The 16,132-nt window shown below is 36.4% G+C and overlaps 1 protein-coding gene across 1 annotated transcript in view; it reads left to right on the top strand.

Annotated features, from left to right (window-relative positions):
- The window catches only part of CENPI (centromere protein I), a 61,717-nt gene extending 47,136 nt beyond the window's left edge, over positions 1-14,581 (top strand). Inside the window, exons 19-20 of the mRNA XM_008591982.1 lie at positions 13,730-13,771; positions 14,480-14,581. Of these exons, the coding sequence (XP_008590204.1) occupies positions 13,730-13,771; positions 14,480-14,581 (144 nt within the window). The remainder of the gene's footprint in view (positions 1-13,729; positions 13,772-14,479) is intronic.
- The last annotated feature ends 1,551 nt before the right edge of the window (positions 14,582-16,132 follow it).

Genomic DNA, 16,132 nt, shown 5'->3' with positions numbered 1-16,132 from the left:
AGGCACTTGAAATAGCTTTGTAGGGATAGATCAGTGACACTACACTGACTGAGCTGCAGAATTACCCCAGGTGCTTTTTAAAAGTGTATATCCTTGTTTGCTACTGCTCTGAGACCCGATTTAGTAACTCTTGGGTGACAACAATAAGTGTTGAGAGCCTCTAGGCTAGACTATATCATGGTAGGAGATGATGTTTTGAAATATAGTCAAGGACCAGATGGTGAAAAAGTAGTTAAGTAGGCCTTCAAAAACATATTGATTTTAATATTTGGATAAAAATTATATTTTTTAACCACATAGAATTTCAGAGGTTGTATAGTTTAGAGGTTTTCTGATATTATGTTTTGTCTTTTTCTCTTTTCTTGACTTCATAATAGTTTGCTTAATTTATCATATACAAAAATCTGTTTCAAATTAAAAATTTTAATATTACTACTAATATGAAACTACTAGATGAAGTTTTAAATGTTTTCACTTTTTCCCCCCTGGACTAAATCCTTTTAAAAATATACAGTGCAAATACTACATTTTACATGTAGTTAGGTACCTTTGTTTCAGTTTTTCGTGTTTTGGAGATTGCTTTTTTTTAGATTTAATTTTATTTTTGAAGTATGTAAAATATTTACATGATTCCAAATTCTGAACTATGAAAATCTCATTTCCGTTCTTGTCTCCTCCATATTTTCTCTTCTTCTGCCTTGAGTTAGACATTTTTATTGCTTTTGCTTTTCCCATCCAGTGTTTCCTTTCTTTAAACTTAGTAAACATTGTTTTATGATCTGTATCTAATTCCAATATCTAAAGTTTTTGTGTGTCTCTTTTTGTTGTCTCCTTTTTCCTCATGCTGCTTAGTTTCTCTGTGTGCCTGATTATGTTTGACCATGTACTGGACACTTTGAATATTATTTTGTAAAAATAATTTGAGCACTGAACTGATATCTTCGTGCACAGAGGACTTTCATTTGCTTCTCCCAGGTACCTAAGGATGCTCTTTGTCTGAGACTACCCTAATCCAGGTTCTTTGCCCCAGATTCCCCAGACCATAGGACGCAGACTGCAAGCTTGCGAGAGTACTAATTTACTTGTTAATTCTTTCCTTGAAGGTGTAGCCCTTTGGGTTTCCGGTTTAAGTGGGGCATGGTTTATAAGAGTTCTCACTTTTGGCAATCCCTGTGCTTTGGCTTTAGTCACCTTAGCCCTGTGAGGCTGTGGAAGTGCAGCTCAGTTTTGCAGCTGATTTCTCTGGATTGGCAAGTTCCCTTAGGCCAAAAGTGGTTTTGAGTTTTAGATTTACCTATTTGGGTTCTCATCTTCTAGATTTTGGCTTCATAATTCTTTACCATAGCATTAGTTCTTTACTACACAGCTTGATCTCTACTCCCAACCAGTTTTATACCCTCCCCCCAAAATTATTTTGAAGCAAATACTAAATGTTATATAATTTTACTGTAAATGTTTCATTGTATACCTCTAAAAGATATGACACTTTAAGAAAACTTTTTATGTCTCTTTTTTCCCAACAGCTTTATTAAGATATTATTCAAATATGATACAATTCATCCATTTAACGATACAGTTCAATGGCTTGAACTGTATAGTTATAGAGCTGTGCATCCATTACCACAATCAATTTTAGAACATTTTTCATCTTTTTTTTTTTCTAGCTGGCCAATACAGGAATCCGAACCTGTGACCTTGGAGTTATTAGGCTGCGCTCTAACCAGCTGAGCTAACTAGCCAGCTTCAATTTTAGAACATTTTTATTATCCCCAAAAGAAACCCTACACCCCTTAGCTATTGCAACCCAGTCTTTCCTGCGATAGCCCTTGGCAAACACTAATCTACTTTATATTTCTATATATTTGCCTATTCTAGAAGTTTCATATAAATGGAGTCATATGATATGTGGTCCTTCGTGACTGGCTTTTTTAACTTAGCATAATGTTTTCAAGGTTCTCCTATATTATGGCATGTATCAGTACTTCATTTGTTTTTACTGCCAAATAATATTCCTTTGTATGGATGTGACTTTTTTTTTATCCATTCATCAGTTGATGGACTTTTAGATTATTTCCACTTTTCATTTGTTATGAATAAACATTGGTTTACAAGGTTGTGGACATATGTTTTTATTTCTCTTGGGTATACATACTTAGAAGTGGGAATATTGGGGGCCGGCCCAGTGGCGCACTGCGCCACTTGGGAGCGCAGTGGCGCTCCTGCCGAGGGTTTGGATCCCACATACAGACCGGTTCCCGCTCACTGGCTGAGCGAGGTGCGGGCGCAACACCAAGGGTTGCGATCCCGTTGCCGGTCCTGGTCCGGTACGGGCGCGACACTGAGGGTTGCGATCCGTTGCCAGACACGAAAAAAGACAAAAAAAGGGGGGAAAAAAAAAAAAAGAAGTGGGAATATTGGGTCATATGTTTAACCATTGGAAGAATCTCCAGATTGTTTTCTGAAGTAGCTGCACCATTTTACATTCCTATCAGCAGTGTGTGAGGGTTCCATTTTCTACACATCTTTCCCAGCACTCGTTATCTGTTTTTTGGTTTTTTTTTTATTCTAGCTATCCTAGAGGTGTGAAGTGGTATTTCATTGTGATATTGATTTGCATTTCCATGATAGTTATTGATGTTCAACATCTTTCCCTTTTTTTTAAGTTGTAATAATTTTTATTTTTGAGTTGTAAGAGTTCTTTCTATATTCTAGATCCAAGTCCCTCACCTAATACATGATTTATGAAAGCTTTCTCCTATTCTGTGGGTTGTCTTTTCACTTAAATGTTGCTGTCTTTTAATTAACAAAAGTTTTTAATTTTGATGAAGTTCAATTTATAAATTTTTATTGCTTGTGCGTTGGTTGTCAAAGCTAAGAAATCACTGCCTAACCCAAGGTGACGAAGATTTACTCCTGTGTTTTGTGTATGTGTGTGGCTATTCAATTGTCCTAGCACCATCTGTTGAAAAGGCTATTCTTTCCCCATTGAACTGTCTTGGCACCCTTGTTGAAATTCAGTTGACCATAGATGTATGGGTTTATTTATGGACTCTTGATTCTCTTCCATTGATCTACATGTCTGTCCTTATGTCAGTATATAACACTGTTTTGATTAGCGTAGCTTTGTAGTAAGCTTTGAAATTGGGAAGTACGAGTCCTCCAACTTTGTTCTTCTTCAAGATTGTTTTGGCTATTCTTGGTCTCTTGAAATTCCATATGAATTTTAGAATCAGCTTGTCAGTTTCTACAAAGAATCCAGCTGGTACTCTGGTAGGTAAGGCCTTGAATCTATAGGTCAATTTGGGTATTGCCATCCTAACAATATTAAGTTTTCCAATGCATGAACATTGGATGTCTTTGCGTTTTATTTAAGTCCTCTTTAGTTTTTTTCAATAATGTTTTAATAGCTTTCAGAGTATAAGTTTTGCACTTCTTTTGTTAAATTCATTCCTAAGTATTTCTTCTTGACGTTATTGTAACTGGAATTGTTTTTTTAATTTCATTTTCAGATTGCTTATTGCTGCTTTGCAGAAATGCAATTGATTTGTGTCTGTTGATCTTATATCCTGTAGTCTTGTTGAATTCGTTAGTTTATAGCTTTTTAGTGGATTTCTTAGGATTTTCTATACACAAGATTATGTTTTCTGCAAATAGAGATAGTTATATTTCTTTCTTTCAAATCTGGATGCCTTTTCTTTGTCTTGCTTAATTGTACTGCCTAGAACCTCAGGCACAATGTTGAAGAAAAGTGGCAAAAATGGTCAGTTGGCTTGGGTGGTTAGCCCAGTTTGTTAGAGTGCAGCCTTATAACACCAAGGTCACAGGTTCAGATGCCCTTACTGGCCAGCTGCCAAAAAATAAATAAACTTAAAATAAATAAATAAATAGAAAGAACAGTCACTTGATCGTAGAGGGAAACATTTCAGTTTGTCACCAGTATGACATTAAGGGTTTCCATGAGTGCACTTTATCAGGTTAAGGAACGTCCCTTCTGTTTCTAGTTTGTTGAATGTTTTTATTGTGAATGGGTGTTACAGTTTCTCAAATGCTTTTTCTGCATCTACGAACATGATCCTGTGGTTTTTGTCCTTCGTTGTACTGATAAGGTATATTAGTTGATGTTCAGTTATTTATGCAACCCTGCAGTCTTGGGATAAATCCCACTTGGTCATGGAGAACAGTTTTTTTTACATGTTGCTGGATTTTGTTAGTAGTTTATGGACGATTTTTGTGACTATATTCAAAAGGATATTGGTTTTTCCTTTTGACGTCTTTGGTTTTGGTTTCAGGTTAGTACTGGCTTCATGGAATGAGTTAGGAAGTGCTCTCTTCTCTTCCACTTTGTGAAGGATTGACATTAATTTAAATATTTGATAGAATTTGCCAGTGAATGGGCCGGCCCGTGGCTCACTCAGGAGAGTGCGGTGCTGATAACACCAAGGCCACGGGTTCAGATCCCATATAGGGATGGCCGGTTTGCTCACTGGGTGAGCGTGGTGCTGACAACACCAAGTCAAGGGTTAAGATCCCCTTACCGGTCGTCTTTAAAAAAAAAAAAAAAAAAGAATTTGCCAGTGAAGCCATCTGGTCATGGGCTTTTTTAATGGGAAGTTTCGAAATTACTAATTCATTCTCTTTCTTGTTGTAAGTCTATTTGAATATTCTGTTTCTTCTTATGTTTCTCTCGACAGATAGTGGTTTTTCTAGAATTTGTTCATTTCATCTAAGTCATCTAATTTGTTAGCATACTTCACAAGCTTTGTTTCTATAAGATCAGTAGTAATTTCTCCCATTTTTATTCCTGATTTTAGTAATTTGAATCTTCTCCTTTTTTTGCTTATTCAGTATAGTTAAGTGTTTGTCAATGTTGATATTTTTAAGAACTAACTTTTGGTTTCATTGATCTTTTCTACTGTTTTCTTCTAAAATTATTAATTTTAATTATGGTAAATATGCACAGCATAAAATTTAACATCTTAACCATCTTTAAGTGTACAGTTTGGTGGCATTAATTAGTACATTCACATTGTTGTGTTACCATTACCACTGTCCATCCACAGAATTCTTTTCATCTTGTAAAACCACAATGAGATACCACCTCACACCCAGTAGGATGGCTTCTATCAACAAAACAGGTGTTGCCAAGGATGTGGAGAAATTGGAATCCTTGTACACTATTGGCGGGGGTGTAAAATGGTATAGCTGCTATGGAAAGCAGCATGGAGGTTCCTCAAAAAATTAAGAAGATGATTATTACATGATTCTGGATATACTAGGGTACTTCAAAAGTTTGTGGAAAAAATAGAATTGAAAGATAATACCAATCTTTCCTTGAATTTTTTGACATACCCTCATATACCTAAAAGAATTGGAAGCAGGGACTTGAATAGATATCTGTACACCTATGTTCACAGCAGCATTATTCACAGTAGCCAAAAGTCATAAACAACCCAAATGTTCATACACAGATGAACAGATAAACAAAATGTAGTATATACATATTATGGAATATTATTCAGCCTTAAAAATGAAGGACATTCTGACCACATGCTATAACATGGATGAACCTCGAAGATATGCTAAGTGAAATAAGCCGTTCACAAAAGGACAAATACTGTATGATGTCATTTATAAGAGGTAACTAGGTAGTGAAACTGATAGTGTCATTTGATGCACAGAAGTTTTTCATTTGATGAAGTCCAATTTATCTGTTTTTTCTTTTGTTTCCTGTGCTTTTGGTGTCATATCCAAGAAATCATTGCCAAATCCAGTGTCATGAAGTTTTTTTTTCTGTTTTCTTCTAAGAGTTTTATAGTTTTAGATCTTCCATTTAGGTTTGTTATCCATTTTGAATACATTTTTGTATATGGTGTCAAGTATGGGTCCAACTTCATTCTTCTGCATATGGACATCCAGTTTTCCTAACACTGTTTGCTGAAGAGACTTGTCCTTTTCCTGTTGAGTGGTCTTCACACCTTTATTGAAAGATCATTTGACCACATACATGAGGGTATGTTTCTAGGCTCCCTATTCTATTTCATTGGTCTATGTGTCTTTATGCCAGTACTACACCATTTTGATTAATGTAACTTTGTAGTAGTAAGTTTTGAAATCAGGAAGTGTGGGACTCTCTATTGCTTTTATATTGTGTATTTCATTTATTTCTGCTGTGATCTTTATTATTTACTTCCTTCTTGCTTTGGGTTTAGTTTGCTCTTTTTCTAGTTTCCTAAGGCAGTAGGTTAGATTATTGAATTGAGATCCTCCTTTTTATAAAAAAAAAATAGGTGTTTACTGCTACAAAATTATCTCAAAATGTTTTCTCAGTTTTTTAATTTCTTCTTTGACCAATTGATTATTTCGGAATGTGTCGTTTAATTTCTACACATTGAATTTCCCCAATTTCTTTGTTATTGATTTCTAGTTTCATCCTATTGTCATCAGTCTTGGGTATGTGCACAGTCACCTTGGGATGACAGTGGTTTTAAAAGAGCTCTTTTTGACTGTCTCATTGCCTAATCTGTTAAGGTGTTTGCTTCGTTTGGTATTACAACCTGCTCATTAGGCTCCACATATTACTGGGCAATTGCTGTATTATTTTTGACAATGCCCTGGGCATAAGTTGCTCAGCAGTCTGATCCAATTAAATTTAGGCAAGGGTAATTTTTGAGGCCAGTCTTTGAGGTTTGTTCTGTCCCTAAAAGGGCTCTTTTTAGCTATCTCTTTCCCTGGTTCTCTGATGAGCTACCTTACCTGTGGTTTAGCTTCTTAATTAGGGAGCTATTGTTTTCTAGAGCACCTTTAGGCTTGGACTAACCCATGCTTTGTTTCAAATAAAGTCAGTTCCTTTGGGGGAGAGCTTTGCAGCTCTCTTTTCTTATGGACTGCTTCCCTTAGAAAAGTCTCTGAGCCACAACACTGTGCACTAGGCAGGGAAGTAGCTTCTGTGCTTCTTGGCTTGCCTTTCCCAGCATGGAATCTCTGCCGATGAGCGAGCAAATGTGGTCAGGGCCCAAGTATTCTTGGCCTACTGCAGCTGGGATAGAGCCTCTGTCCTATGAGTGGGGACTGGGTGGAGGAAGGGAGCTGTAAACCGTTGGCCACTCATCAGGAAGGAGCAGGTCCTGGGGCTCTGTTAAAACCACTGTCATGTTATATATTCTCACAGACACTTGCTGTTCTTATCAAGTATTAGTAGATTTTCTTAAGTAAAGGTTTTTATATTTGCTATAAGCCCCTAGGAAAATTTTCAGAAACTTTAAGTGCTGAGGTTTTAAAATTTCTTTTTGCCAACTTTGTCCATTTTGCTGGAGAATAGATGCACAGAGCTCCTCATATCTCATCTGGTAGTGAAACTCCATGTGGGCACTTTTTTTTTTTTGTCTTATTCGTGACCGGTAAGGGGGTCGCAACCCTTGGTTTGGTGTCGCCCGCACCACGCTCAGCCAGTGAGTGCACCGGCCATTCCTATATAGGATCCGAACCCGCGGCAGGAGCGTCGCTGCGCTCCCAGCGCTGCACTCTCCCGAGTGCGCTACGGGGTCGGCCCATGTGGGCACTTTTTAAACAACCAAAATATCATTATCACACCTAAAAAAGTAACACTTCCTCAGTATCTTCAAATATACTAGTGTTCAGACTTCCCCAGTTGTTTCATCAATGTTTTTTAGTTTGGATCGGGATCTAAATGGTGTCCTATCATCATAGTCATTGGGCATGTCTCTTGAATCTTTTTAAATTTCTGGGTTCCCTCTTCTTTTTAATTTTCCTAGCATTTTATTTATTTGTTATATTTGTTTATTTACAGGTTGTTTGTCCTATAGAGTTTTTTGTAGTCTGGATTTTGCAGTTTGTATCCCTGTCATATCATTTTGCACATTCCTTTGTCCCTGCTATTTTCTGTAAATTGGTAGTTAAATCTAAGGGTTTGATCAGATTCAGGATCTTTTAAGATTTTTATTAGGTTTTTGTTTGTTTGTTTGGCAAAAAGGCTCCATAGATAGTGTTATATATTCCCATCATAAGCAACATAATGTCTGGTTGTCTCTCTTTAATGTTGTTAGTAGGCATTTGATGGTCATTGCCTTAGATCCTGTATTTCATAAATGTGTCAAAATGGTGATATTCTGTAATTTCTTCTTTATTTATTAGCTGAAATATTCTCTCTAAAGAAAAACTCGCCTTTATTTTGATGGTTTTTAAGATTTTTTAAAAAATTGTCCCTCTTTTAGTTGTCCTCAGTGGAAGGGTTGATACTAATGACCTGGTCTGCCATTACTGGAAATTAAAGTCAGTGTTGTGATTAAGAACTTAGAAGTGATTGTTTGGCTCAGATCCTGGCTCTGTTGCTTCGTAACTGTGTGACCTTTGTCAAGTTAGTTAAACTCTTTGGGCTTTAATTACCTTGTCTGTTAAATTGGAATGATAATACTAACCTACCTGACTGGGTTGTTACAAAGTTTAAATTTCATGATGCATGTGAATCTCAATACCTTTGGCATATAGTAATTGCTTGGATAATGTTAGCTGTTATCATTATTCATTAATGTGAAAAATTACATGAGAATTATTTTTATTAAAAAATCCTGTTTTACCATTGAGTTATATAATAATTCAAGGATACTTTATGATAATTTCTGATTTATAGTCATTGTTTCCCAGTACTTTAAAGCAGTAGTTCACAACTGAGGGCAGTCCTTCTTCCCCAACATATTTGGCAATGTCTGGAGACATTTTTGGTTGTAACAAGTTGGATAATGGGAGTACTGACATCTAGTGGGTGAGACCAGAGATGTTATGAAACATCCTACAATGTAGAAGACAGAGCTCTACAACAGTTATCTGGCCCAAAATGTCAGTAGTATTGAGGTTGAGGTATCCTGCTTTTTTTTTTTTTTTTTTTTTTTTTTTTTTTTTTAAGATGATCAGTAAGGGGATCTTAACCCTTGGCTTGATATTGTCAGCACCATGCTCACCTAATGAGCTAACCGGCCATCCCTATATGGGATCCGAACCCGGGGCCTTGGTGTTATCAGCACCGCACTCTCCCGAATGAGCCACGGGCCGGCCCAAATTGTTGCTTTGCTGCTGATTCCCTAGGGAAGGCTTTTTGTGCAGCTCAGGTTTTTTTTTTTGTCTTTTTCGTGACCGGTAAGGGGATCGCAACCCTTGGTGTGGTGTCGCCCACACCGCGCTCAGCCAGTGAGCGCACCGGCCATTCCTATATAGGATCCGAACCCGCGGCAGGAGCGTCGCTGCGCTCCCAGCGCCGCACTCTCCCGAGTGCACCACGGGCTCGGCCCGTAGAGGTATCCTGCTTTAAAAGTTTTCTCTCTGTAGTCTGTCTCCAGCATCTCTATCTGTAATCATCTCTTGCTGTAGCTGTTTTATTAGATGATTTGGGATGTTCTTGGATGTATATATGTAATCAGTTTCATGATGCATACTTTGTCTCTTACTCTAATAGATATTGTTTAATGATGTTAAGGTCCTATTCCTGTAAAGTGATTTTTACTTAGTAAAAATTTTAAAAACATTTTTTTTGAGTAGTTGGTACATGTACATATAGAAAAGTTGAAAAAGTACTGAAGAGTATTTAATTTTAAAGAAAGTTTCCATGAAATGAAATTATATTTGTGATTTGCTTCAAAATAATCTGGAGGTGTTTGGTAGTTCCTCAAAAAGTTAAACGGAATTTGTCATCTGACCCTGCAATTCCATTTCTAAGTATATACTCAGAAAAATCGAAAACAGGTGCTCAAAAAGTATATGTACATGCATGTTGATAACAGCAGTATTTGTAATAGCCAAAAGGTGAAAACAGCCCAAATGTTCATCACCTGATAAATGGATAAACAAATTATGATATATTCATAGAATGGAATATTTTTCATCTATAAAAAGAAATGAAGTACTGATACATGCTGCAATGTAAATGAACCTCAAAAGCATTATGCTAAATGAAAGAAGCCAGACACAAAAGATCATTTATTGTATGATTCCATTTATGTGAAATATGCAGAATAGGTAAATCCGAGACAGAATGCAGATTGGTGGGTTTTTAAAATAATCTTCCCAACCATATTCCCTGGTTACTAGTTCCCCTCTCCAGAAACAACCACTCTTAGCAGTTTGACTATCCTTCCAGAGACATACTGTACATTTCTGGGTAAATTATCTTTTTCAACACTATGCAGACTATTTTTGCCTCTTGATTTTTTGACTTAATGTCTTGGCTTTTGTTTTATACTAGTACATAAGGGTTGCCTCATTCTTTTTGTATGTCTGCCTCATTCTTTTTGTGTGTCTATTGCATGGATCTAAAGTAAGTTAAGCAGTCCCATATTATTGAGCATTTAAGTTGTTTCTAATTTTATTAAATTATACTCTAATGAATATTTTTGAATCATATTCATCATTTCACACATATACAGTTGTATCTGTTGGATAAAATGACTCAAAGTGGAATTACTTTCAAAGGGTGTATCTTTTAAATTTTGTTTGGTATTGTCGAATTGCTTTCAGTAGAAGTTATACCAAATTTACATTCCCACCAGCAGTGAATGGGTGTCCATTTCTCCATACTCAGTTGCATCTTCTACAGTTCTTAGTTGGAAAAGCATGTAATGAATCATAGGTAGAATAGAACTGATTTTCATAAGTCAGTTCTTTTTTTTCTCCTAGGAAGAGAGAGAGAGACTTAGTTGTAAGACTCAGTCTCTAAGATACTAGATATTATCAACTTGAACACAGGTAAGCAATCTTTTTTTGAAGGATCAGGAGTTATTTTCTTTTAAATCAGAAAATGGCTTTTAAAATGTTTAAGGAAGGTTGGTTCTAGAAGGTTAAATTCTAGCAGCATAGAGCACGTTTGTCAAGATGTGACGCTTCCATTTTTGTAATTGATGTTGTTTCTATATGGTTTAGAAAATACTAGGCTTTAATATGTTAATCTTCCTTTTAAAAGAGTGCCTTTTGGGCCCCTGTCACCAACTCACTAATCACTATCTATGTTATCTTACTCTTGAGGTGGTACAAATAACCTCTGATACCATGGTAGTATGACTTAATTCTGGCAATTTTACTTTTACTGAATTATTACACTGTCAATGTTTCAAATTGGCCAGATTCTTTCGAGATAATTTAGTAAAATTTAATTTTGTCAGTCAGTTCTCAGTATCAAAGAGCTCAGCTCACTTGATAAGTTAAAGTATTTTGAATATGTGTAGAGCCTACATTTCAGGAAATTCCGAAGCTCTGTTTTATCATAAATTGCCTTTGAATTAATAACTAGTTTGTTTATTTGTTTATTCATTCAGCAAATATTTATTTGGTGCCCCCTTTCCTCCTGACACTGGGAATACAGTGCTGAAAAAGATGGATACCATCTCTGCCCAAATAGAGTTTACATTTTGAGGGCAAACAATAAACAAGTAATAAACATGATTTTAAATTTTGATAAATGCTAGAAAGGAAATAAACAGGGTGGAGTGTGAGAGAGTGACTGGGGAGTTGTAAGGGATGAGTGGTCAGGAAGGCCATCTTTTTTTCTTTTTTTTTTTTGGTGGCTGAGCAGTAAGGAGATTGGAACCCTTGACCTTGGTGTTATAACACCACGCTCTAACCAACTGAGCTAACCAGCCAGCCCTAGGAAGGCCTTTTTAAGGAGGTGACATTTGATCTGAAATTTCATCTAAAAGATGAGAATGAGTCAGCTTGGAAATAGGTGGTGGGGAAGCATTCCCAGAAGTGGGAACAGTACAGTGGCTCAAGGAATTCAAGGAAAATAAGTAAAGCCAGTGAGGATTAGCATTTAAGGAACAAGGGGGAGAATGAAATAAAGTTGGAGAGGTGCAGGAACTGTCTATGCTACAGGTCTGTTCAAGAGTGCAATGGGAAACAGGTGAAAGATTTTTAAGCAGGGTTGTAATACGGTCTGAATTGATGTTAATAAAGATCACTTTGGCTTTTTTTGTGTAGGATGGGGTTATGAGAGGACACCCAAGTGAAAGCAGGGACACCAACTGGGAGGCTGTTGCTGGAGTCTAGACAAGAGATGTTGATAGTGATTTGTATACAAGTGGTGGCAGTGGAGATGGATAGAAATAGATTGATTTGAGGATATATTGCAAAGGTAGAACAGACAGGACTTGTTGATCATGGCTTGATTGGAAGTGGGAATGAGAAAAGCACTTTTGGGTTTTTTGACTTGAGTAATTGAGTTTATGGTGGGTCAATTTATAAATAAGAGGAATATTGATGAAAGAACAAGAGAGGTTATTTTGTTTTGGGAGGAGGGCAAGTTAAGAATCAAGTTCTGTTTTGACCTACTTAAGTTTGAGATTCCTGCTAGACATCCAAGAAGAAATGTAAAAAGGCAGTTTAGAATAGGGGCTTGGTGCTCAGGAGAGAAGTTGGAACTAGGGAAATAAGTATAATATGGAGTTCATCAGCATGTACTATATTTCATTAATTCCAAAAACATATTTTTTTTCACTGTCTAATTTCTCAGAGATCAGGATGCATCTTGTGATCATTGTCAGCCAGATAGCAATCATGACATAGTTGTCATTTGCAGATTGCCAGAATTAGACTTTGCAGAATGAATGTCAGCAGCATGAGAAAAAAAATCTAGAGACAATATCAGAGCACTGTTTTAACCCTCAAAAACCTAATGATTTGGGGGAAGAGAGGAGGGAGGCAGTGAGTCTTACATGTTAAGGACTTTCCTGAAGCATGGGCCAAAAATGGTTAGCTTTACATAATTGGGACCCCAACACCATTAGCTTTTAGTTCTTTTAAGAAATGCTGCATCACAAACACTGTGGCACAGAGGATGATGTGGTGTGAAAAAACATAGACATACCACATTTCTTGAGTAGAAAAGTAATTCAAAAGAGTTGTACTCTGAATGTAAAGTTTTAGAAACAGTTTCATCAATTTATTTTGTTTATATCTACCATCTTATGTTTCTAAAAGTGATGTATGATAAAAATCTGCCTACGTCTAAAACAATTCTTTTAATCATTATAAAATAAAAATTCTAGGTGTTAAAAAGGCATTGTGTTATGCATAGTTTAAAGGGCAGAATTTTTTCTTAGTGATATTAAAAATTGTAGTTTTTTAGAATTGATAGACCTTAGATTCAGTGAGATACAGTAGGTGATAGTTAAAGCCAGGGAATAGATAGGATCACCTAGGTCTGAGATTTTATGAAGAATTAGAGTTTCATAGAATCTACTATGTATACAGCCTGCTTACCAAACTTCCTCTTCATCCTTCAAGACTCAGTTCAACACCAAGGTCAAGGGTTCGGATCCCTGTACTGGCTAGCTGCCAAAAAAACCCCAAAACAATAAAAGACTGAATTCAAGGATAATTCAAGGATCACGTTCCTCAGAAAAAGCCTTCTCTAACACCCTCCATCCCTACCCCAGTGGCTAAGTACAGGATAAAAAAATGAGGCCATAGATTAGCAAAATAGTGCTTACTTTATTCACTATAATTTTATTTTCTCTTTATTTGTGCTTCTAGGGAGAAAGAAATAAGGAGAGTTATAGTGGGTGTTGATTCAAAAGGAATCAAAGAGTGATGGTAGGAATAGAACTTAGCACATGAATCAGACAGTGAAGAGCCATCTTAATTTTCCAATGATTTTTGCTAACTAAATATTTTCATCTCCATGTCTCTCCACTTCCTTTCTTTTGTTTTGTTTTTTGTTTTTTTAAAGGAAAGCCCAGAAGAAAGGACAATAAACATGAGCTCCATTCGGGTAAATAAATTTACTTTCATCATGTTCAGGGACTTCATGTAGCTTAATTTCATCAAGAGAATTTATATCTTTCCTTCTTTCCAAATCTTAACTCTGTCTCCACAAAGTCAAAGTGATGTGTTTGCCTTCTGAATTCATTCCAGTGACTTTTATGTGAATTTATTGGCACTACTCTCTCAGTCCTCTCTAGGATATAACTCTTCATAGTCTGACTCCTGCTGTTGTGACCATACATTGTTTCATTTTATGGTACAGTTGCATGCATACAAATTGTGACTATAATGAGACTGACTTAACAGAACTGTATACAATTGTCTCATTATTTTAGAAACACCTGCTGTGTACATATTTAATATAGGCAGTATTATAATAATGTCTGCTTCTTTGTTATCTATTTTAGATGTTAAAATCCTAGAGTATGGGAATGATGACACATTTCCATCTCACAATACTTTGTTCAGATGAATAGATAAGTTTTTTTTACCAATATGATAAATGGGATGTTTAGCCCTTGGATTTCGGGTACTTTCCAGTTTTAAAGTTACTTAGTGACTGAGCTCCAATTATGAACCTGGCGCCTCTGAACTAACTCTTGCTGTGTGGACATCTTCCAGAATGTTGTGAACTCTTCCTAGGAGAAGAAGAGGAAGTAGAGAATGAGTGTAGTAAAATATTTGATAAGTAATTTTCCTTTTTCTGTGCCTGCAGGGAAAGAAATGGAACTGGTATTTGGACTATTTATTTTCAGAGGGGTTACAAGGCTTGAAACTTTTCATAAGAAGTAGTATTCATCGTTCTTCTGTCCCCTGATCAGAGAGCATAAGCCACAACAATCAACATTACACAAATGTTGACATAAACACACTGAGCATATCGGACTAAATTCCTTCCTTGTTGCTAGAGAGGCCACATGGCTCAACTTAAGTTTCCATATTTGTTTCATTAACAGACTGCCATCCTTAAGGAGTACTCTGGCCTTCTATCCATGGCTCAGGAGAGCCTCGGAGTGGCTAACTTATTTTTCAGAGTTTAGATTCTTTAGTCTACTAGTGAGAAATGACCTTTTCATCATCAGGCTCTGCCGTTCACCAAATTATACATAAAGAGGCACATCTGTATTGTGATAGGATTTTTCACATTTTTGTGTACTATGAGCTGCATTGATTGAAGAGAGCAGGTAATATACAGTGGCGGTTAATCCATAGACATATACATGCAAAATACTCTGTTGCCTCTGTGAAACCTCTGGGAATATTGCCATTTTCCTTACTGTGAACAGCAACACAAGCACCAAGTTAAGAGGGTACAACATGTACGACTATTAGCCCTAAGTAGTTGGTGACTTCCTGGGCCTTCACTGGTAGCAATTTGATGAGGGAAGAAAGGGAAGAGGATTTGGGGTTAATGAAGACATTCTCGTCTATACCAGTTTGATTTCATGAAACTGCTCTATATTGTTTGTATGTGTGTATGTATATACATATATATACACTTTTAAGTGTTCAGGCCTTATTAAACTAACTGCAACTTTAGTTTCAGAGGTAATTCTGAAGCTTTTTAAAAATTTCGTAAAGCTAGAATAACTTGCTGAAAATTTGCTATAAAAGTTTGCTTCAGAGCTACTTAATAACTCTCCCCCTTATAATAAAATTCATATTTGAGAGAAATCAAGCTGAATTTATTTTTGTCTTTTAGGGCACATTCTTGTGGTTCTTTTTTTCCTGTGAAAACAAAACCCTAAACTATATTATTGGATAGTGTTCAGACTAGAAGTCTCATTTATCCATTCCTTTATTGATTGATTTAATAAATATTTATTGAGTTTCTTACTGTATGCTGGGTATTCTGTGTGCTGGTTATACAGCTGTGACCAAGACAAAGCACCTGCTTTTATGGAGTTTACATTCCAATGGAGAAAGCAGACAATAACAATATAAGCAAATATATAATATTGAGTGCTCTGAAGAAAAAGCAGGGAATAGGGACAGAATGTGGAGAGGGTTGCTACTATAGATAAGGTGGTTAGGGAAGGCCTGGCTGAGGAAGTGACATCTGCAAAGGCCCTAATGAAGTAAGCATGTGACCCATGTGAATATTTGGGGGAAGAGCATATGAGTATAGGTAAAGGCAAGCGAAAAGGCCTTAAAATGTTGACTTACTTGGCATGTTTGAGGAATAGCAGAGAGGCCAGTGAAGTTAAAACATAGTGATTAAGGGGGGAAAATGGTAAGAAATGAAATAGGGTAGAAAGTCAGAGACTTTCATGAATGTCTTTGTAGCCTGGCATGGCCATGTAAATAGGAAGCTATAAGAGAGATCAAGAAGAGGAGCGACACAATTTCATTTCCTGTATGAAATATG

This window comes from Galeopterus variegatus, unplaced genomic scaffold, assembly GCF_000696425.1.
Source record: "Galeopterus variegatus unplaced genomic scaffold, G_variegatus-3.0.2 Scaffold7463, whole genome shotgun sequence".
Taxonomy (NCBI): Eukaryota; Metazoa; Chordata; class Mammalia; order Dermoptera; family Cynocephalidae; genus Galeopterus; species Galeopterus variegatus.
The sequence above is the reverse complement of the archived record's forward strand: the minus strand, read 5'-3'. Positions and strand labels throughout refer to the sequence as shown.